The 22,252-nt window shown below is 51.9% G+C and overlaps 2 protein-coding genes across 2 annotated transcripts in view; one reads left to right on the top strand and one right to left on the bottom strand.

The window, feature by feature from the left end:
* The first annotated feature begins 2,615 nt into the window (after positions 1-2,615).
* LOC120756425 (cytochrome P450 4B1-like) lies at positions 2,616-9,907 on the top strand. The gene is made up of 12 exons (XM_040072794.2): positions 2,616-2,918; positions 3,752-3,893; positions 4,602-4,646; positions 4,731-4,858; positions 5,282-5,406; positions 5,501-5,652; positions 5,843-5,949; positions 6,463-6,653; positions 6,950-7,083; positions 7,519-7,583; positions 8,263-8,345; positions 8,996-9,907. The coding sequence occupies exons 1-12, from the start codon at positions 2,733-2,735 to the stop codon at positions 9,162-9,164; spliced, it is 1,527 nt and encodes a 508-aa protein (XP_039928728.1). The 5' UTR covers positions 2,616-2,732; the 3' UTR covers positions 9,165-9,907.
* Positions 9,908-15,694: 5,787 nt separating this feature from the next.
* The window catches only part of PDZK1IP1 (PDZK1 interacting protein 1), an 11,434-nt gene continuing 4,876 nt past the window's right edge, over positions 15,695-22,252 (bottom strand). Inside the window, exons 2-4 of the mRNA XM_058421753.1 lie at positions 18,771-18,879; positions 16,825-16,923; positions 15,695-16,287 (exon numbers count right to left, since the gene is read on the bottom strand). Of these exons, the coding sequence (XP_058277736.1) occupies positions 16,215-16,287; positions 16,825-16,923; positions 18,771-18,879 (281 nt within the window). The 3' untranslated portion in view covers positions 15,695-16,214. The remainder of the gene's footprint in view (positions 16,288-16,824; positions 16,924-18,770; positions 18,880-22,252) is intronic.

Below are 22,252 nucleotides of genomic sequence, written 5' to 3'. Positions count from 1 at the left end.
TGTCCAAGAGTCCATTAACACACAGCTGCAGTTTCGGTGGTCTCAAACGTCCAGAAAATCAAACCAAGCCTCTGTTCCCTCTGCCAGCCTCCCCACTATGCTGTGCCTCTCAGAAGATCCTTGCACCTGTTTTTTCATGCTGAGATCTTCTGGAGTCCTCCAGTACCGGGGCTGTAGATTCTCCTGGCGCTAACAGATTGTTCTGGCCTTGTCCCAGGCCCTTACCATGATCAAACCAATACTGTTCCTTTTCACTTTTCTCCATTTGCAGCTCTGCAGCAACTTCACTTTGCCTTTTGGACTTTTCATTCTTCTTTCCTCTGCAAACCCCTCTGAGTTTTCTTCCCCAGACTGTGAGTGCTCATGGCTTCTCTTGCTGTGAAACCTCCGAAATACGTGAGAAAGGGTTTTTTTTCCCCTCCACCAGTGAAATACACAATACAGAGGTTGGAGGCTGGATTAAGCATCCTGTTTTGCTATCACCCAAGATCAGATTCTTGCTCCAAATCCCCATGAATGTGGGTTTAGCCACTCTGTCCTCTGTGTTCCCTCCATATCAGCTCAGCACTTGACATCTCACTTGACCTTCAAGGCAACCCATATCCCTTGGCTTCCTGCTCAACAGTGGTTACTGGTTATTTTCTAACTATAAGGAAGCTAGTTTGGTAAAAATTGACCCTGTTCGTGGTCAAACCCACTCTCCAGGGACTTTGTCACCACCGAGAATTTCTGTGTTGTTATAAAAGCTTCTTCTGTGGCTGCACCTGAAATTCTGTCCTGGCCTGGCCCCTCCACTTGTGGGTTTGGGGTACTTATGGGTTATTTTGTAGGGGATTGCTGAAAGCCCAGTCTGGATTGGTCAGTCTGGTAATGATGTAGGTAACACAGGGCATTCCACACAGCTCCATTGGCGCTGAACAAAGGCTCAGCCATGAGACCTCCCTCTTTTCCTTGTGCAGACCTTGTGAGAGACCCAACTACACAGCATCATAATATTTAGGAATGTTCTGCAGGTCTTCACATGAGAGTTTGTCATGTCAAACAGGGTCCCTTACGTTCTGCCTGCAGCCAAAGCCCTCCCCAAGAAATGCCTAACTTGATTACAGCCTCCTAAAGATCAATCTTTAACTCCCCTCTGAACTTTCACGCAGCTGGCTCAATGGAACAATGTACACTAATTTTCATGAGGATGTCCAAGTGTGTGAAAAGGTAATGCTCCTCAGTGTCGTGCCTGCCAGGGGTGTTTTACAATCAATGGCGATGAACATCAGACAAACAGCGGGTTTTTTTTCAATAAAATGACTCTACAAGCAGAAAATGTGGGACATGGCATATTTTAGACTGAAAAACGAAAGGGAAGTGCCCAAACATCAGAAGTCCTCTGTCTCAGAGATGTCTAACACTGAAAAGAAGCACACACAAAGTTCAGCAGCCCGTGTATTGTAGCCTATCAGACTATCAGCCCCCACAGCTTATAACCCATTTGATCCACATAATATCCCACGACACAAATGGGACATTATTTCAGCCCGTCTAGGGATCCTGTTTTTCCAGTGTGCATGGGAGTCACTCACACATGTCAGACTTCCAGCCCCAGGTCACCACCAGCTCCACACTGCCATGCCATGTTTCTGGGCTTATGGGATGTGAACCCAGGTAAGCAGCAGGATCTGCACAGGGTCCTACCTGGGCTCCAACCAAGCACTGCATTAGAGAGGCAAATGCAGAGCCTTTTTGGAGAAGGTGAGATGCCACGTGGACAGAGGAAGGAGGGCTCACCAGGCCTGTAGAAGGAACGTGGCCATGCCATCCCACCTCCCCACCATGTGCACTCAACCTTGCTGCAGCTCAGTGCATTGCTCTGCAGCTTTTCCTCTCCTTGTCTCATCTACTGACCATGGTAATTCCTCTGGACAGCAGTTTTGTCTCCTGGCTTGTGTGTGGAAGGAGCCCTTGGGGAACAGGGCCACATCCCTTGTGTGCTGCTGGAGTTGTGCCCATTCTCTCGATTACAGCCTTCTGCCTCCTAAAGATCAATCTTCAACACTCCCCTGAACTTTCACACAGACCCAGCTTGCTCAGTATAGAAAGGTACACTAATTTTCAAGAGGATGGCCAAGCGTGTGAGAAGGTTATGCTACTCAGTGATGTGCCTACCAGGGATGTTCTCCAAGGCCATGACCCAGCAGAGCTGGGTGGTGCTGCAGCCACACAGAGCACTGCTTTCCCAGATGGAGGTGGCTGAATCCGTGCAGCCCACTCATGGAGAAGAGGTGGCCTGTGTGTTCCTCACTTCCTGTGGGCAGATGAACGGCTTCTATACCTGAACTCTCTGAGGACAGCACAGAGAGCCCCAGCCTGCCTACATCTCACCTCCTCCCTCCTCTCTGGCTTCATCCACCTGGGCATGGAGGACTGTGGATGTGTGTGACAGCGCTGCTGGCACTTCAGAGAAAGCAGGAAACATTCAGAAGCTCTTTGTTCTCCAGGTTGCAGAGATAGCTGCAGAAAGCGGGTCAAAGGGTGACTGGGAGCACAGGTTGCTGGCTGAGCTGACGCAGTGTTTGCCATGATTTTCTGGCAGCTATAAATTGCTGTCAGCTCCACCAGGCTCTACTCTCACAGAAGAGGAGGAGAGAGAGGATTTTTACCTGTGCTGAGCTCCCCACCCGGCTGAGGCGTGAGAGGAGCAGGCCAGAAACAGGCAGGAGGAGACAGTGTCCCGGACCAACATGGCATCTCTGCTGGACAACATAGGCAGACCTACTGCTGTCATCCTGCAGCTGTCTGCGCTGCTTGGTGTAGCCTTTGTGCTGCTGAAGGTGCTCCAGTTCTACTGGGAGAGGAAGAAACTCATCAAAGCTCTGGAGGCATTCCCTGGCCCCCCAAAACACTGGTTCTATGGACACAATCACCTGGTAAGGAGTGGGCTGGGCTCAGCCAGGGTGGGTTTGTCCCAGCTGTGCGAGGTATCAGTCAGGATGAGAAGGATGGGATGGGGTGTGCATGGCCCCTGCTCCTGTCTCTTCCTACAGGAGGGGACCTCTGCAGAGGGGGTGCCTCTGCATGTGGTGTGCATAATTTGGCAAAAAAGAGTCATGCTCTTTTCAATCGTGGCCTTAAACAAAGAGTTATGGGACTTCTGTGACGTTATTTAAATATGAGCAATCATAAAATGTCTGTTTGCTACCTGAAACCTTCTACCAAGAGGAGTGTCCTCCCCTATAGCCAGTGAAGAAGACATGGCCACAGAATCAGGGTGTTTTAATGCAGCCATTTTCATCATTCTCTAGGGAAGATGTTTTGCTTTCGCACTGCATGCTCACCTTGCACTGCTGAAGTTGGGGAACAGGGCTGTGACAGCCTCGGTCCTCCTGGCATCCTGGCATTGCCCATGCCAGCTGTAGCTCCCAAGTGTGAGCAACAGGGAGTGCTCCAAGCCCAGGCCACCCTAAGGTGTCTCAGCTGCCACCAGCCCAGCAAGGGGCTCTCCATGGAGCTGTCTTGTGCTGCAGGGATTTGGTGGCTCAGGCAGCTTTACCTCTCGTGCACAGGCCCTTTACAATGCTGATCCTCTCCTCCACCTGCAGCATAAAAGCCCCTGTGTGCCAAATCCTCCCACTCTTCCTTCATCTCCCAAGAGAGAATGTCTTGCATGTGCTTTCCCTGAGACTGCGAGTTTGGCCTCTTCTCTCCCTGGCACGTCCCTCTTTTTCTGCCTTTATTAATCCCTAATTAACTCTCATTGCAGATACATTCTGAAGATTTATTGCACAAGTTAGTGTCATGGGGAGAAGAATATCCCTACGCCTTTCCCAGATGGTTTGGACCAGTCCTGCCTTCTCTAGTCATCCACCATCCTGAATATGCCAAAAGCATACTTGGCCGAACAGGTGAGTCTCTACCTTCGGTATAGAGAAGACTTTGACATTTTCCTACTAAGAAAATAGTGGGAAGCTTGTCTGGAGTTATCCCCTCTGTCAGCTTCCTGCACAGCTCTTGCAATTCTTCTTCTCCTCCTCTTCACAAACACCCAGGGCTGTGCCAGGTTTCATGGAGCAGTTTGTATTCCTGCGCAAAACAGAGACCAGGTGCCTGCTCCTTCCCGTTTCCTGTCAGTTCCCAATATCAGGGTCATCTGTCTTATTGTCTTCTATGGCTTCTACCACCACAATATTTGTGCTTCCCAGTAAACCCAGTAAAAATGTGAGCTGTCATGGCAGTGGCTCTCAGAAGGCATTTTAAGTCTTCCCCTCTGCTCCCTTCTGTGGAGCATATGAGTGGTACGTACACGGCCATCCCCAGTAAATCCCATCCATTGCTCTCAGTTTTGGAATTCACCGTGGCTGTTTCTTTTCCACACACATTTTTTTTTAATTCTGTCTTTCTCTGTTTTTTCAAGTCCACTGTGGTCATAATTGTTGATGATCACTTTTAAACTCTACCTCTGGTGGTACAGTGCTTTAAGTATTGAAATGAGATTAATTCTATCATGTGATTTAGGAGGCAAAATCTAATGCAAATTTATCCTGAATTTTTTCTTTTGTTGTGTTGAATTAATGAGTTATAGATACATTTCTGATATCTGTTCCACTTTACAGATCCCAAGGCTAGTGTACCCTACAAATTCCTGCTTCCCTGGATTGGTAAGTCAAAAGCAGTAGTGAGTCTGTCAGAGCTGTGATCAGAGCCTGCAGGAACTGATTGTGCCTTTGCTGTTTGTGCTTCAGGGAAGGGGCTGCTGGTCTTGGAAGGAAGCAAATGGTTCCAGCACAGGAAGATGCTCACCCCAGCCTTTCATTACGATGTGCTGAGATCCTATGTGACCCTAATGTCAGACTCAGTCAAAGTGATGCTGGTAAGGATCCCCACTCCTGCCACTTTTACCTTTCAGCTGTAAAGCAGTGAAAATAAAAAAATGAGTGAGAGAAAGAGATGGTACTTAGAGAGTTTCTACTTTCACTGAATTTTTGGGGTAGATTTGAAGTTCTGAAATTGCTCCCCTCACCTTCCTTTGGACATTCCACTTGTTCTTTCTCTTTGTTTGCCGACAAAATCAACCACTGCAAGGATATCCTTTCATACCTTGATGATTATCCTTTCATACCTGGGAAAAGAAATGTGCAGAAGAGTTACATTAGGTTCACGGAATATCATGAACTAGAGCCTCTGCCTTCTGGAAAAGAAAGCAATTAGCAGTGGATCTGGGAAGAGGGACAGGAAAATATGACCTGACCACAGATGGTGGTCTGTCTCTCCTTACCTCTGCCTCTCTCTCTAGGATAAGTGGGACAGGAAGATCACAGAGAGGAAGTCAGTGGAGCTCTTTCAAGATGTCAGCTTGATGACACTAGACAGCATCATGAAATGTGCCTTCAGTTTTAATTCCAACTGTCAGACTCAGAGGTCAGTGCCCAAATTTCCAAACCCCGGGAAAGCAAGGGCTCCTGTTTCACCACTCATTTTGCTAATATCAGCTTTGACCTCGGCCTCCTTACAGCGACTTCCACTATTATATTAGAGCTGTTCTTGACCTGAGCTCCCTCCTGAGCAACAGAATCCAGACTTTTTCCTTCAAGGATGTCTTCTACGGCTTGACTCGCAAAGGCCGTGCGTTTCAGGATGCCTGCCAGCTGGCCCATACCCACACAGGTATTCCTGCCCCTTTCTCCCCAGTCCTGTCTCCCCTGTTTGCCCCTGGAGTGGCTCGGAGTGTGCTTACAGCACGGACTGGCCAGAGGGTTACACATTAAACAGAGTCCAAGCTGATGACTGAGCGGTCAGGTACATGAGGGTGCTCGGAAGGGGCGGGATTCACCAAACTGACCTCTCTTCTCTGCAGATAAGGTAATACAAGAGAGAAAGATGTTGCTCTCCAATGAGAAGGAACTTGAGAAGATCCAGAAGAAGAGGCACCTGGATTTCCTGGACATCCTTCTTTGTAGCAAGGTGGATGTTTGAAATGATTGTACCAAATGCCAAAGAACAGAACTGTGTGGCACCAAGGGTGCATCAGCACAAAAAGGGAAGCACAAGAGACACCAAATCATACAAGTTCTTTGGGTATAAAAATTAAAAGACCCGTGTGTCATTGTAGGACATGAAAGAAAGACGAGAGACTCCAAATATTTCAGAAGGCAAAGAGTATAGAAAAGGTTTTATTGTCTAATTCTTACTACTTTTTATAAGGTGTTCTGGTACAGACTTAACATAATTGGTGAATAGAAATGAGACCTCTCTAACCGCATTGGTGAAATTAGAGAAACAGCAAAACATCACCTGGAGAAAGATTGTTTTGAGAAAGGATAGTTGTTTGCTAAGATTGTTTTGAGAAGAAGCTTTCTTGAGAAGCTTTTCCCTTGGGAAATGTTAGCAGCTGCTAGCAGGCCAAAATCTTGTAGAGCTAGAAATATCATGCTTACACCTGTGTGCTTAGGAATGACACGCTCTCCTCTTTCTCAGGATGCAAACGGAGTTGGACTGTCCGATGAGGACCTGCGTGCCGAGGTGGACACCTTCATGTTTGAGGGTCACGATACCACGGCCAGTGGGATCTCCTGGCTCTTCTACTGCATGGCACTGCACCCTGAGCACCAGCAGCAGTGCAGGGAGGAGATCCAGGGCATCCTGGGGGACCGAGATACTATTGAGTGGTGAGCTATGACTTCTTATTCCTTTATCCTGAACTCCTTTAATTTATTCTTGAAGGCCTTTGACACAGTCCCTCCCAACATTCTTCTCCCTCAATTGGAGTGATAAGGACTTGGTGGGTGGACTGTTCGGTGGTTGAGGAATTGTTTGGAAGGTGGCACCCAGTGGGTAGTGGTCAATTGTCCCCATCAGTGACAAGTGGTTTCCCTCAGGGGTCTGTGCTGGGACAGACCAGTAACATCTTTGTCCATGACGTAGAGAAAGGGATTGAGTGCATCCTCAGCAAGTTTGCTTTCAGGGAGGATCTTGGGAAGATGACCTACACCACGATGTGCATCAAAGAGAGCTTACGCCTGTTCCCACCAGTTCCTGCTGTGTCCCGACAGCTCTCCAAACCCGTCACATTTCCTGATGGACGCAGCTTGCCAGCAGGTCTGTTGAGTTTGTTCATCCTTCGTGTTGCTGCCTGTGACAAGTGTGGCTTCCCCGCTCTGTGTGGAGGGGCTGCAGGGTCTTCCAGACTCCCTTCTCTCTCCTGTGGCTGTATGGAGCTACCACAGCTGCTGCCACAGTGAGCCTGGAAAGGGTGGCCAGACAGAGCCCAAGGACGTGCTCCAGAGCTCAGAGGGGACTCGTGAAGTGCTGGTCCTGGCCAAGTGAAAGTGATACACTGACAGAAAAATAAAAGGGACCCAGCTTTGAGGTCTTTGTTTTTGACATGTGCGGCTTGCAGGAGATCCTTGCCAGACCTCCTTCAACAGCCCCTGCAGATCCCAGGAAGGAAGAGTCACCCAAAAACACCTCTCCTGAGGTGTTTTCTGATTCACTCTAAGGTGTCATTAGCTTTTTCTCACTTCTCTTTCACAGGCTGCCAGGTTGGACTGAGTGTATTTGGTATTCACAGGAACCGGGAAGTGTGGAAGGACCCCGAGGTATTTCACCTTGGTAACAAGAGAGGGAAGATGCTCTCTGAGCCCAGACATCCATTCCCCTTGAAGAAAGCAGCCTGTGCCTCCTTCCAATGTTTTTTTTTCCCCTTGTCATTCCAAGAGTCCACATCTAAATGCAAAGTTCAATCGAGTTACCAAACACCCCAAAGGCTCTGAACATGACAAAGGGTTGGGAAAGGGTGTTCAGTGTTCTCTCCTTGTGCATGGTGACTCTGAGATGCTCTGGCTGCTTTCAGCTGCCCTGCACACACTTAAATGGTATGAGAAGTCCCAAGCCCCACAAGACAGTGCTTGATTTGAAGATGATATTTCAGAGGCTTCAAAAAATATCTGGGAAGTTTGAAGAAGGGTGCATAGCTGCCTCTCTCCAGTGGCTGTCTGGAGAGCAAGGATCAGGCATCTCGGGAATGGAGGGATCCTGACTTGATCCTTACTGCCATGGATGAGAAAACACCTGCAGACATCTTGGGCATTGTAGGGGGTGACCAGGGTATCTCCAAGGGGGAGATCCACTCAGGGGCTTTGTAGAGAGATGAGTGCAGCTCAGCTCCTCCAGGAAGAGCAGAGGTCACATCCATCCTTAACCTGGAGACCGGGGAAGAACCTGGTGCTGCTCAGATCAGACCAAACACTGACCAAATGGTCTTTTTTCCTTCCACAGGTTTATGATCCCCAGAGGTTTTCTCCAGAGAACTCAGCACAGAGGCACTCCCACGCTTTCCTGCCTTTCTCCGCCGGATCCAGGTGGGAGATCCTTCATCCCTCTCCTTCCTATCAGGCTGCTTGCATGTGAGATCTAGCTCAGATCTAGCTGCTAAGGCTAACCCTCCCTCAGTCTCCACAAGCCAAGCTGGCCGGGCCAACTCAGGCAGGCTTTCCATAACAGGATCTCCTATTACAGCATCTCCTGTAACAGGATTTCCATGCTCCGTCAGCTCTGTAGGATTTGACGGGTTTTTCTTGTGGCTTTCTTTTGCCCGCGTTGGGAACAACACTCCTTTGTTTAGGGGTGAATCCCAGTGCACCTCAAAGCCAAGGGGGCCAAGTCCCCATGGTTCCCATGCTGTATCAATAGACAGATATAGGGTACTGAGGTCTCAATAGGATCCTCCTTGCAAGAGGACCACACAGAGCCAGAAATGACCTTTTGGAGGTGTCTGGGCTTTTAGCTTCCTAGTGAAGTACAGCCCCTGTTCTCTCTTTTTTCAGTGTTTAATAAAAAATAAATAGCAATGCCCCACCACAGAGTTGGGTGCCTCAGGGGCTTACTAGATAAGCTGTGGTGTCACCCTCGCAGCAGCTGGAGGTCTCCCAGCTCACACACGGGGTGAGTCCAGCTCGGGGGTGGTTGGGGACGAAGGCAGGATCTGGAGCACTTGTCACCCTCTCCCCAGGAACTGCATTGGGCAGCAGTTTGCCATGAATGAGATGAAGGTGGCACTGGCCTTGACCCTGCGTCGCTTCGAGCTCTACCCAGACCCATCCAAGTTTCCCATAATGGTACCACAGATCGTCCTCAGGTCCAGAAATGGGATACACCTGCATTTGAAGAAGATTTTCTGATCCCAGAGGGTATCCTGGCAGGAGAACAAGAGCTCTTCCCAAGGGACACCCTCCACCCAGAGATTTAAGAGGGGACCACCAAACAGACCCAGAGTGGCCACATTGGACCTCTCCCATATTAACCCCTGTCCTGCTGTTGTCCAGAGGGGCTTGCTGAGCCCACAAGCACCAAACTCAGCAGGTCCAGTTCTCCTCCTTGCAGGGGGAGCAGCACTCCTAAAGGGGTTCCACAGCATGGATGTGGCTCATCCTTCACCTCCACGGGCATCCTCCGTGTCCTGCTCATCTCCTCATCTCCAACCTACCCTCGTAAGCTCCCCGACAGGAATTCTGTCACCTGGCTGTGGATTGGTCCCACTGTCAGTTCCCCACTTGGGCTTGGCAGTGAGCAACACCTGACCCGGTTTGCAGGGCTGCCTAAAGCCTGGGCGCTGCCCCAGCACGGTCCCTGCGCTGCCTCCAGCCTGGGTGTGCTCCTGCCGGCAGCCTCACCGCGTCCCCACGCACCACCCTCCCGAGGATTCCTGCTCTGGGGCTGGCACTCTGCCCACCATTATGGAGATGAATGCTTGTGGTTCCTTTCTGCCCCAGCTCTGAACTTCCTTGAGCTGAGGGTGCTCAGGAGCCAGCACGGAAAATGCCACCAGCCAACCTGAGGAAGCACTTGGCACACTGGGAACAGCATGTGATCAGCACTGTTCTCCTCTCTGAAATGAGAATAAAGGCTTGTGGTGATGATCTCCGAGCATGGCTTTGGCTTCCTTTGCATTTGGGACCCAGCAGGGTACAAGAGGAGTCCCAGCAGGCCAGAGGCAAGGCTGCACCCAAGGGTGCAGTGCTGTCAGTGTTTTCTCAAGCCACAAGCACTGATTCCATGCCCGCTGTTGAGCCTGTTTCACATATCCCACACTATCCGTCACCTCATCCTTGACCCCGGGAGCTCCAGTGGTAAGGAAACAACTGAAATGCTCTGTGGTCAAACAAAACAAAACAGAAATACACACTGCACCCACACAAGTGCTGGTAGTAACAGCAAAATCAGCTTGCAAAATAAAACGAGAGGAGACGTGACTCTGCCTCAAAGCCTGTCCTGCAGAGGCTGAGAACTGACTGCTCAGTTCAAGGTGGCCTGCCCAAGGGGTGCAGGTGAGCGCTGCCCCTGGGACTGGGCTCGTTGTGGGGCTACAGGGAGCCTTTCCCCAGCACCAGTCCAGGTGGACCCAGCTCATCTGGACGAGCTGCAGGTCCGGGGTGTGAAACGGATCAGTAGGTGGCAGTGGGAGACCCAGAAAAAGTCCTGCCTGGTAAAACCCCATTGGCACGGCAGGCAGCACAGTCAGGCCCAGCAAGGTGAGTGATGTGTCCTATCCCTGGGGACACCCCTGTCCCCACTCTCAGCGAAGCAGCTACCGCTCTGTCAGAGTCCCCAGTGTGTCTGTGGTGTTACCCAAAGCCAAGTTTGTCGCTGCAAGAGCCTGGGTACTCAGCAGGCATCAGGGGAAACTGAGGCACAAAGGCTTGCATATGTCATGCCAGGGTGACAGATAAGGCTGTGCAGCTTTCACCCACAGCAGAGACATCACCAGAATCACTGCAGGCACCAGCGTACCCAAACTGTCTGTCTGTCTGGGCAGCTCTCTGCTGATGGCCAGATCAGAGAGTTAAACCTGAGCACCTCCCCATCTGAGTGAACTCCTGCAGCCCTCCTTCTCCCCATCTCTGCTGCCTGCTGCATCCTCACTTTGAGAAACAAAGTCCTCCTCAGGCTGGATCCAGACCTTTGTTTTGGCTATCTAGGTGCCAAAAGGGACGGGGATGCTGAGGTTAACCAGCAAGGTGCAGCCTGTGTTTATTTTGCAAGGCAGCTGCAGACCACGTTCCTCTTCTCCCAGCCCTCCCCTTCTCACCCACAGGAGACTGGATGTGGGTTGTGCAGATGCCAGTGCCACCACCCTGGCACTGCTGGTGGGCTCAGGTCTGGAAGGTCAGGCTCCTGCTGTCCTCCTCCCCAGCTCCAGCACAGCGAGGCCTTCAGAGGGCAGCGGTTTAAAAACACCTTTTTGTTACTGAGAAATCCTGTTTGTCAGATATTTCAGCCTCTTGTCTGGGAAGAGACAAACCACCCTGAGGCTCTGCTCGTCTTCTCTCCAGCAGGTAGTCCAAGAAACGAGCTTCAGGTGCGCTTGGCCACAAAGGAACATCCCAGTCTCCTCCGTGGTGGGTTCCAAAAGAAACCCTGTGGCACTTAAAGGTGTCATTACAGCATCTTCTGGTTTGGGAATGAGGAGTAGCTGCTGCTCACCCCATGGCCTGTACAGTGCCCTGTGTTTTGGAGCCAACACCCTGTTCACTGCCATGACCAATGCTGCCCATTTGGTTTCCAAGAGTCCTTCTGATTGCTGGGTTGTTATGAATGGCCAAACTCCAACCACTTCCAGCGGAGGCTTTCTCCAGGGAAACAGCTCTTGGTAATCTGCTTGGGGAAGAGAGGAGAAACTGCTGCCATTTTGGACACAAAAAATGGATTGTTATTCCAGGCAGCTATGACAGTAATTGAAGTAAGCTGAGCCAAACACTTTAAAATCTCTTCCTGTTAAGGATCATGCCTAAACCAGGTTTGCAATTTGAAGGGCCAAAGCTTTTGAGGGAAAAGTCTCGCAGCACCAATGCACCGTGAAGCCCTAATGCAGCAGCAACCAGGAGAAAATTCTTCCAGTTTTCAGCTTAGCCAGGTCAAACTGAGCAGCACAAACATCCCCCCACCTTCAAACGGTGGCAGTTTCGGGACAGCAGCTTGTACAAGATAACCTCCTCTGCCAAGCCACCGCCGAACGGCCGGGAGAGCAGCAAAGGAGCGGTGCGAGGAGCCGGGCAGCAGCCAGTGACACAGATCTAATCGCCCACACATTTGCCCCAAATATCTCCCTGCCAGGCAGTGACATTTCTGCGCTGTCTCAGCTCGCTCCTCCATCACCATGGCTACAGCAGCCGCCAATCCACGGGCGAGTCCTTCCCGAGTACCAGCAAACCCTCTGGGAGATGCTACGAGAGCCAGCCCCTTTGGCAGGGAGACGCTTCGGGGACCCCGGGACAATCCATAGCACCAAAAATTCCCTTTTTTTTTCTTTCCCTTCCCCTTTTTTTTTTTTTTTTTTTTTTCTTCTCCCCTTTTTGAAGCACAAACAATGGAGCTAAAAGGTTGGGTATCAGGCCGATAATCATGAATGACGTGTCGTTATTACACACCACACATTCATTATCTCCCACTCCAGCCATGTCACAGGCGGCTGGAGGAGGGCAGATAACGGGGTGCCTTCATGCAGATGGCTTATTATCAGGATGTTCCAGGAGGGGCTTTAAGACAGTTAGTGATGCTGTTTGCCAGTTAAAGATTAGAGACCCCAGAGAATAATTAACAATCCCAAAACCCAGTTTTTCTGCTGGATTCTTCGTCTTTCTCCCCCCTCCCCCACGCTCTTTAATCTATTCACTCTAGCAGGTGTAATAAAGTGATAAGGACAGGCTCCGGGGATGTTTGTTTGGCTACTACGGGTGTATAAACCAACAATGGATGGTATTTTACTTCTGGCTTTCAGTGGCTTGAATCGAGACCAAAAACTTTGCAGCCCCCTTGCCCACACACAGCCACTCCTCCATGCCATGCTCCTGGCTTCCACCTGGGTGGCTGGGCTTCTTCCCCACCCAAAGGACCACGAGGGTGGGACAGGCTCCCTTTTTCCCTCTGGAGATCCAAGTCACACCTCTTGGGTGTCAAGGTGCCCAGTGCCAGGATATAAACCCCAGGCTACATTGCTCAGGTGCAGAGATAGAGCTGGTGCTGTTTCCAGCAGTAGTTTAACAGAATACAGCAACTCTGTAATTAAACTGCCTTGGGATAATTTATATTGTAGGTGTCCACCTGCCCAAAATGCTCCAGTCACAGCTGGAACAGAAACATCTCAAACCTTCATAGCTAAAGAGCCCCAGAAGAGATTGGGGAAGCATCAGAGTAAAAGTGGCTTTCAACAAGGCATCCCATTATCTGGGGTTCCAAGAGATGCGTTGCACCCTCCTAGGCCACAAAGAAAAGTTGTGATCCACCTTGTAACAAAGTGGAGATGCAAAAACCCCACCCCAAAAATCTTCTGCCCCAAAGGAGCCTATCCTGTCTGCAGCAGAACACAACCCTGGACATCTTCCTGAAGCCCAGGGCTCCAGAAATAATGGCATTACAGGATGGAGGGTAGGATGGAGCACTCATGGTGTCCTTACCCTTCACTGGTGGGCATGGGGAGGTGTGTGAAGGACCCCTCCATCGCTCCATGCTGCATGGAGAGAGGGGCTGGGGAGGATTCGGCCCTCAGTTGGCTTAGGGCCCTTCAGAGAGGTCACCGAGGCTGTGGGAGGTGCCCCTCACCTGGGGGTCTCAGGTACAGCCCTGACTCTGGAGGACATTCCCCAGCTCATCGGGAGGTGTGGAAGGCATGAGCACTGGCACGCCAGAAGTTGTCTTCCCAATCACGCTCATCCTGCCAGGGAGGGATGAGGCAGCGCTGTGCTTTAAAGAGCATCCCCACCCTATCAGCAAGAGATGAGATATCCTAATTATGGCAGCACAGGCGAGGATCTGGGCTGTATCAGCCAGCACAGAAAGGTAAACAAGAAATATAACAATGGACCCTTAACACTCATTAGCTGTGTCAGATAATACCTCACTTTTCTCCCTTTGGGGCTTAAAATCTAATTAAGATTTTCCAACAATAAATTTCATTTATGCTCGCTTCCTTTTGTTCTTTCTAGGATCACACCGAGAAGCATCCGCGAGCAACTGTGGATCGGGAAGGCAGCTTCAGTCAGCCTCGGCTTGAGCTTCACAGACAAGGGAAACTGAGGCAGGACAGCACCCTGGACAGTGCAGAGGCGAGATCCTGCTAGGACATGGCACTGGCTCCTGCATAAGGCGTTTTCCCCCAGGGAAATGAACTCCAAAGGGGCTCTGGCTGTGACAAGACCAAGCACAGAAGCTCTCAGGCAAGCCCAGCAGTAAAGCCTTGTCCTTGTTCAGACCTTCAGCCGTGGCAGGGATCTGTGGGGAGAGGGACACTGAGCCCCACTGAGCCCTCAGTACGCGACCACTCCAAACCCACACCCAGGCATTGCGGGGTGAACAGCTCGGGCACCTGTCGCACATTCACTGTGTACACAGGGCAGGGAATGGACTCCTGTTGTTACTCATTGGAAGGATGACGTCATTAGCTCCTTTTGCAACGGAGAGGTAAAAAATTAATGGGCTCCCTTCCTCTTGCCACACCCCCAGCCCAAGTGCTGACAGGGCAGGAGCAGGTAATGACTAATCCTTAAACCCTGCTGAGGGCAGCAGTACCGCTGAACCTTGAGGAGCTTGGCTTTTTCCAAACCCACACGACGTTTGGCACCTGTGAGAGGAAAGTCAGGAGAGCAGCATCCATCAGGGGAAGGAGTGGGGTGGTCCAGGACACAGCCCGGGGCTGGCTCAGCCTCCAGCAACCCACGGGAGGGTGGTAGAAGGAAACAGCTCTGACGTGATGCTGGGGATGCAGCCATCCTGCCTTCACATCAGAGGGGTTGACCCCTCTAACCCTTGTGCCTGTTTTCTTCTACTCCCATGCAATTTCTCAACGGGAGTTGTGATTTCTCAATGTCAAGTCTTCGAGGACATTTTTGAAGTACTCACCTACCTCAGGCTCTAGGGGAAATGCCTTTCGAGGTGGGTCTGTTACTGGAAGACACTTGCCTGAATTTTTGCTAGGGGCATCAGCAGGTTCAGCTGTGGAAGTGCACAGCAGAGCCCTGGAAACACCTTGCCCCCCTCAAAACCAGGGGCTGCCAAAAATGCTCCTCTTTTAAACCTCCCGCCCCAACGCTGCTCCAGCTGGGCTGCCCTTAATCCTTTCCTCCCTGGTCAGGAAGAGGACTTTTCATGCCACGGGAGTAACTCATGTTCCAGGAATGGCCAAGGCATCAGAGGTCTCTCATTTCAATCTACAAATGCCACAGCCTAGAAACGCTCGTTGTTCCCGTGCTGGCCCTGGCACTGTCCCCAGCACAGCAGAAGACAGACCCTGGTTAATGAGCAGCCTGGCAGGAGCAGGTTGCACTATGGCCAGCTGCCCCAGGATAGTCAGCCCTGCCCTGATCAGCCCCTGGCCACTTCCTGGCAGCATTGATAAATGACTGCCATTCACAGCCTCCAGCCCTGGAAATGGCTCCCAGTTGGCTGTAGGGCTGCAAACTGTGGTCAGTGGGATTCAGGGAATGCCTTTCACCCGTTAAGCAGCACTGGGAAGTGCTGGATTGTTTCCGTGGCTGAATAACTCCACCTGGCAAACGGAGCGGAATGATGCTCTCACCTCCCTAAACATCCCTTTGAGGCTCTGGGGCAGTCCAAATGCTGAGCATTCCCCAATGTCCTGCATTGTCCCAACTGCCTGAAGGCTGGGAGAGCTGGGAGATGCCAGAAAATCCTTTGGCTGATTAGCAGAACGAGCCTCTTTGCTGTCATAGCCAGCAATTCTCTTTATTGCTCACCGGGAATATATGTACAGAGGGGGAGGTTTGTTCTGACATTAAAATGCATGGTGTAGGTCATAAAAAGGAGGGTGAGCTGGGGAGGAAGGAGCAGGTTTTCCATCAGCAGCTCCCTGGAGGGCAGCTGGGAGCGTGGGGATGTCCCAGGCACCCGGCGGGATCCCCTCGGTGTCTTGAACAGGTCAACACCCTCCTGGGACTTGGGACATCAACCTCGCCGGCCGGGTGGGGGGACCACCAGGCAGGAGAGGTGGCACCTCCAGACCTCTCCTGGGGACCAGGGCCCACGTGGACGCCGGCCCCAGAGGGACAAGAGCATGTCCCACAGGCGGAAAAGGAAAAGATCAGGAGGCGGTGGTGCCGTGGAAGGGCCAGGGCCCCATCGCTCCCAGGGGGTGCCAGTGCAGAGGGTCTCTGTGCAAACGCCCATCGCAGCAGCGGGAAGCGAATCGAGAGGAAGAGGAGGGCGGCGGGTGGGTGCTGCTACATGGCCGTGGTGATCACCTTCTCCTCGGGCTCCACGGTGTTCTCGTAGGCGTGCTGGTTCTCTTTGGACCTGCGTCAAGAGGGACAAGCGCAGTGCTGAGCTCGGTCCCAGCAAGACCAGCATCCCCAAAGCCACCACCGGCGTCCTCGCCCTGCTGGTGCCAGCTGTGCACTGAGGGAGGGGTGAGATGGGGACCGCAGGAGGGGTCACCCTGAAGGGACCAGAGCCAAGCGTGGGGTGGGGATTGCTCTGATTTTTAGTGAGGGCTGCTTTGACTGTCACCGTGGTGACCTGTGGTTGCTTTTGGTGGTTTCCTCTGTTGGAAAGCTGTGATGCAGCATAAGAAAAATGTGGAGTAGCCGGTTGTGAGGTGGTGGATGGATTGTGGGGCTCAGCTGCGGAGACAGGAAGAGATGAGAGAGAAGGGGATACTCCCTCACTGCCTTGTGCTTAGCCCCTGGAAAGGTTAAAAGCCCCCAAAATAGGTGCATGGGACATGTAAGACCCTGAGTGGGTGAGATCACAGCTGTGCATGTCTGTGCTGTCCCCAGGGGAACAGAACAGAGCCTGGGAGCCATGGGGAAGAAGTCTGAGCAGGTCCTTCACCTGAAGTCAGCTGCAGCTGATACGTATCTCCCCTCGTGGCCGTTGGATGTGACAGCATCTGGCTTGTCCTCCACGCTCACCACATTCTCGGCATTTTCCCTGGAGGGAGAGAAGAGAGGAGGTGGGACAGAGCAACAAAGGAGCTGTGCTGGGGAGTAGCCTCTTACTGGCGGTGACACTACAGAGGCAATAAGGAACGTGGATGTGATTCTGCCCTCGGACGCCCTGCTCAGCCTCCCTCCCAGCAGGACAAGGGCAAGGAGGAACACCCTCCCTGCAGGTGCCAGCCCCTGTCTCTGCAGCCGTGACACCCAGCACGGTGCTGGCAGTCAGCAGGACTCATTGTCAATACGTGGGATGGTTTTCTCCCGCTAACTGGTTTTTCCAGTCTACCTCTACGTAATCTGTTGCAAAATAGTCCCCCGTGGATCCCGATGGACACGGAGAGAGCAGTCAAGGCTCTGCTGGTGCCTCAGCCCTGGCGTTGGGGGGCTGTCCTTGTGCACTCCCACGGGAGCAAAGCCGAGCTGCTCTCTCTCAAAAGCGAGTCTGGATCGCTTGCAGCAGGAGCTGCTGGGCAGGGATGGGGTGTTCGACCTCAGCCAGACCCCAAAAGCTCAGCCCTGGAGGGAGCCTGGAGCCTGGGCAGCCCAGGGGGATTTATCTGCAGAGGGTGGGTTTGGGTCCACCCTGCATGCACATTCCTGCCTCCTCCAGCACTTGCCCAAGGGCAATTTCAGAGGCTCCTCCAAGGAGCAGCCTGGCATAAACAGGCGGTGGCTCAGGCTGATAGCTGCTGTCACAGTGACAGCAGCGGAGCTGGCAGGGCTCCAGGCTGCTCCTGCTCTTCTGAAGAAAGGCCAGATTAATTAAAACAAGGCACCATCCCTCCTCAAGCCCTCCTCAGCATCCTCCGCCTCCAGGCTGAGAAAAGGCAGTCAGGCATGGGCAGCAGTGGGAAACACCATCCCTGCCTGCCACTCCATGGGCTGGGGGTTCCTTCAGTTCGAGGACAAAGGTTCCTCTTTGGGAATCAAAGAATACAGTGGCAAATCAGACCACATAAATACATATATACACACGTTGTATTATGCACTGGCCTGGAATGCATCCCAAAGGGACCTGCTCAAAATGCCTCTGGGGCTAAAGCTGACCTGCTGAGCATCAGGGTATGCACCAGCTCCCCACCTCCTCAGCCTGGAGGGGCTGCAGGAATATACAGGCACAAGAAGAATCCAGCCTAAAGCAACCCCACCAGTGCAGAGGAACTGGGAAATAGATGTGGGGTGCTTTTGGTCTTTGTCCCCTGTTGCCTTTGGGCTGAGGCTCAAGACCAGGTTACTGCAACTCAGCCAGCTGGCCTTGCCCAGCTGAACAGGAGCAGCAGCCTGTGACTGCTTGGCCAGCAACAGGCAAGAGGTAACCCATCCCACAGAGACTTTTGCAGATGAATAAAGACGCCACATTTGCCTGTGACAAGTGCTCCAGGTGGAGGGTACTGACACTGTTCGGCTAACTCCTTTTTCTCCCAGCTCCTCTCAGTGTGTTCTCACCACTCAGCTCTTCTTTGCAAAAAAAATCTGGTTCGGGTTTATTATTCCACGGATATAAGGCACCTCCAAAAGCACAGAAAACCAGGCTGGGCCAGCCCCCTGGACACGTGCCCATGTAATCCAGCCACGGTGGCTTTGCCATTCCCGGCTCAGCGCTTTCTCGTGGCGGCGTTGGTATGGTGCAAGCTCCCACCTGGCAATGAGTAACAGGGATCAGAGACCAGGACAGGGATGAAAGGACAGGGGCACGAGGACAAGGAGTCTTTGCTCTCCCGGCCCATCTCCCGGCACAGCAAGCACGGTGTTCCCAGCCCTGGAACACGCACAGAGGCTGCGGGAGGTGACACGTGCCAAGGCAGCTGAGCCCAACCCGGAGCAACCTCCCACACTTACACTTTATCCTTACACCAGAACCTGTTGACCACGAAAGCGATGGCCACCAGGACCAGAAACACAGCCACTGCGATGACACCCTGTGACCACGGCTGCAGGCTGCCCCGGGCTGCAGGGAAAGAAGAGGACACCTGTTAGAAGTTCATCCTCAGGCTTTATTTGCCAAACTTCTCCCATCCAGCTCCAGGAAGGTCCAGATGAGAGCTTGATCCTGCAAATCTGGGCAGAACACGCTGCTGTCAATTCAGGCAGGCTTACCCGGGTGATGGCAATGAAATAAAGTACAATTAACAGCGTTTTCACCGGTGTTTGCATACAGAGTGTGGTGCCTTGCAGCTTTGGGGCACCATACACACCGACATACACAGACAAATACATAAACCTGCACCTCGGGGGGCTGGTGACTCTGTGACAGGGAGAAAGGCCTGGGGGACATGGAGGAAGGGAGAGTGTTTGCCAAAGGAAGGAAGGAAGGCAGAGGGGTTTCAGCACACTGCTTATTCTCCATCCCCAGATGCCACAGACACCATTCCTGGGATATTTTCCAAATACTGGCTGGTAAAATAAGGAGTCCGTAACAGGGCGAGGGTAAAATTTGGGAGTTGCTCTCACAGCAAAACGTTGTCATTGTGGATCTTGGTAAAATGCACCATTCAATGAGTTTCCAGAGCAGCAAACAATTTATGGCAGAAATTGAAGGAGTAAGAGGAATAACCGCAGCACAAAGAACAGCCGGGGCTGGCGGGGGGCCCAGGCAGCATTGGGGTGGAGGGCTGGGGGCACTGGGAGCTGGCTGGGGTAGCCACATTTCCCCCAGGGATGGAACAGACTGACAAATTTGTTTTTCTCTCTCCAGACCTAAGCAGGAATCCAGCCACCGGTGGGAAGGCTGTGGGACACATTCCTGGATGTGGGCAGGATGCAAGGACAAGCAGTGAGAGGAGGAAACCTTGTCCCAGCCCTTGCTGGGATGGCTCCTCCTTGCCTCCCACTGGATTTTGGACAACGGAGCATTCAGACATAGTCAAACCCATCCTTAAGTGCTGTCACATCAGCACTAAAGGACACCTTATCCATACAGCCACATCCCTTTGAGATTTAATTACTATTTACTCAGACCTGGCTTCTCCTCATCTGCTGATAAAAACACTGACCCTTGCACATAACGTGGGGGGGCACGGGCAGGTGGGGCAGGTGGAGGGTGACACCTGCCAGCCCCAGCATCAGCCCCAGGACACCCAGAGCCAGCCAGGGACACCTGTGAGGCTGGGCTGCCCCAGGATGAGCAGTGGATACTTCAGTCTTGATCAGGAATTTTACAGGGGACAAACCTCTGCTATAAACAGAAAATAATCTTTATTAGCAGTAGTAAGAGTAGGCTGCATGCTCCACATGTGCAAGCTCCTAACCTTCAACCAGCATCACACTGGCTCTGCTGCTAATGGCTCTCCTCTCTTCCCTTTAATTTTGGGGAGGGGCACCGTCCTTTGGTAAGACCCCCAGCTGCTGAAGTCTTCACTGCAAGTGGTTTTGATTTAAAATATAATAAACAAAACAACAACAAAACCTCAAACCCCAAAACAGAGCTCTTTTTCTCCTCTTGGAAGTGAAATCAGCCTGGCCAGCTGACCCACCAGCAGTGCCAGTCTCGAAAGCAGTGGCACTCCCGGGCAAGGGGTGTGAGAACAGCCCTGAGTAGCATCTCTCAGGCCCCTCTCCCCACAGAGACATTTGTCGTGTTTCTGCAAGGTCCCAGGGCAGAAACTCGAGCAGGAGGAATTCAGACGGAAATTCCCTCTCGTATCAGCGTGTTTCGACTGAAATACCATTGCATCAGCAGGCTGCTGGAGGCGGCAGCCAGGGGTGGTGACAGCGGGGAGAAGCAGGGGTTGGATCCCTCCTGCCCTACCTGGTGGTCCAGGATGCTCCTGCCCTGCTGCCCAGCACCCCTTGAGTGCAGCCCCAAACACACCTGTTGCCTCCTGGATTAATTTTGGCTGGCTTTGCATCCTTCCTGGCTCTGTGCTTGGCTGCTGGCCACATTTATTTATTAGCTGTAGTTTATTTTTCCTGCCAGACCCAGGGTTTCCAGCCTAAGTCTGGGGGCGGGGGGTGGTCAGGTCCAGCCTTTCGTGAGGTTCTGCTGGGGTTAAGGGAGTTCAACCAGGGAATGAAGTCAGCAAAGGCTTAAACTGTCAGATTTGTATCCCGTGATCTTCCAGCAGAGGAGGGGGAAGAAAAGTGGTAGCAAACCTCCTCGGAGCAACCATGCTCAGGAGGTACTGGATGCTTTTAAAGTGAAATCTCACTCCTGTGGTTGTTTCCACCAGATTCCAGAGCATCCAAAGCCAAAAGGGAAAACACCAAACCAAAATCCAGAGGTTCTGGTTTTGAGAGACCATGAAGGGCCTGGCTGCAAGGGGAGATAAGGACGGTAAGGGAATGGCAAATGGCTCTGCATCGGGCTGAAATACCCGCTGGGAACCTTGCACGGGCATAAGAAAGGAGGAATGGAGCTCAGCCAGAAGCAAGAGCTTGATAGGATCTGTCCAGGGAGTGAGTGCTTGGGTCCCAGCCCTCGGGGGCACCGCCTGGCTGCAGCCCCACCGAGCACACCCTGCTGCCCTCCAGGAGGGGTGGCTGAAAGGATGAGCCTCACCTCTGGAAACAGGACTGGCTTCCTGGAAAAATGCTTCACCGGGGATGCCCCGCCTGGGCCAGCCTGTCCCTCAGGCTCTGCCACGTCCTCTCTGAGTTGCCCCACGGTAATGGTGGGGTTTTCCCTCACAAACAAGATCTCCGAAGCCGAACTAAGCAATGTGGAGTCTGCAGCCAGACCAAGGGAAGTGCCGGTGCCAAAATAACCCTGTGCACTTATTGCAATTCCACTTCCACGCTCAACAGCTAATTTGAAGACACAGGCCTGCTTTTTAACACCTCTTCCCTGAGTGTCTGGAAAGCTTTGGTTGGTCCGTGTTTTCCACTCTCTAAGGAAGTTGTGCCAGGCTCTGAATCCTCATTAAAGGATTTCTGGTTGCTTTTTTCTTTTTTTTTTTTTTTTTTTTCCTTTCCAAGCAACAACAAAACTTTCAACCCTGCTGACAATGGACACCCCAGACTGTTAAATCCTCAGCAAGTTGGTAAACAAACACAGGAAGTGCGGTCAGGGCTGGGGCATCAGGAGGAGAAAGGGGGAGGGAATTTTCTGGGACTTTGGCAGCACCAGATGAGTTTTAATTACTCTCATTATTTCGAGCAGTAGAGAAACCCTTCAGTGAATTTCCTAAAAATAATACCCTAGCATAGGAAGTTTCTCTGTTAAGTCTTTGGGAAGAGGAGGTCAATTTGCTGAGGAAAATATTTGCTCCCTCTCCTCAGCAATGATCAAAATTACAGATTAACAGGAGGATCCGAGAGCTCAGGGAGCAGCCCAGAACAACACTTGCTCAAGGATAAGAGCGAGAAAAAAGAAAGAGAGAAAG

This window comes from Hirundo rustica, chromosome 9, assembly GCF_015227805.2.
Source record: "Hirundo rustica isolate bHirRus1 chromosome 9, bHirRus1.pri.v3, whole genome shotgun sequence".
NCBI lineage: Eukaryota > Metazoa > Chordata > Aves > Passeriformes > Hirundinidae > Hirundo > Hirundo rustica.
This window is presented reverse-complemented; position numbering and strand designations above follow the sequence as displayed.

Coding starts and splice junctions, on each gene's coding strand:
- LOC120756425 (XM_040072794.2), top strand. CDS start 2,733: ATGGCATCTCTGCTGGACAACATAGGCAGACCTACTGCTGTCATCCTG. Junction 4,647..4,730: donor ATTCCTGCTTCCCTGGATTG/GTAAGTCAAAAG, acceptor TTTGTGCTTCAG/GGAAGGGGCTGCTGGTCTTG. Junction 7,084..7,518: donor TGGACGCAGCTTGCCAGCAG/GTCTGTTGAGTT, acceptor TCTCTTTCACAG/GCTGCCAGGTTGGACTGAGT.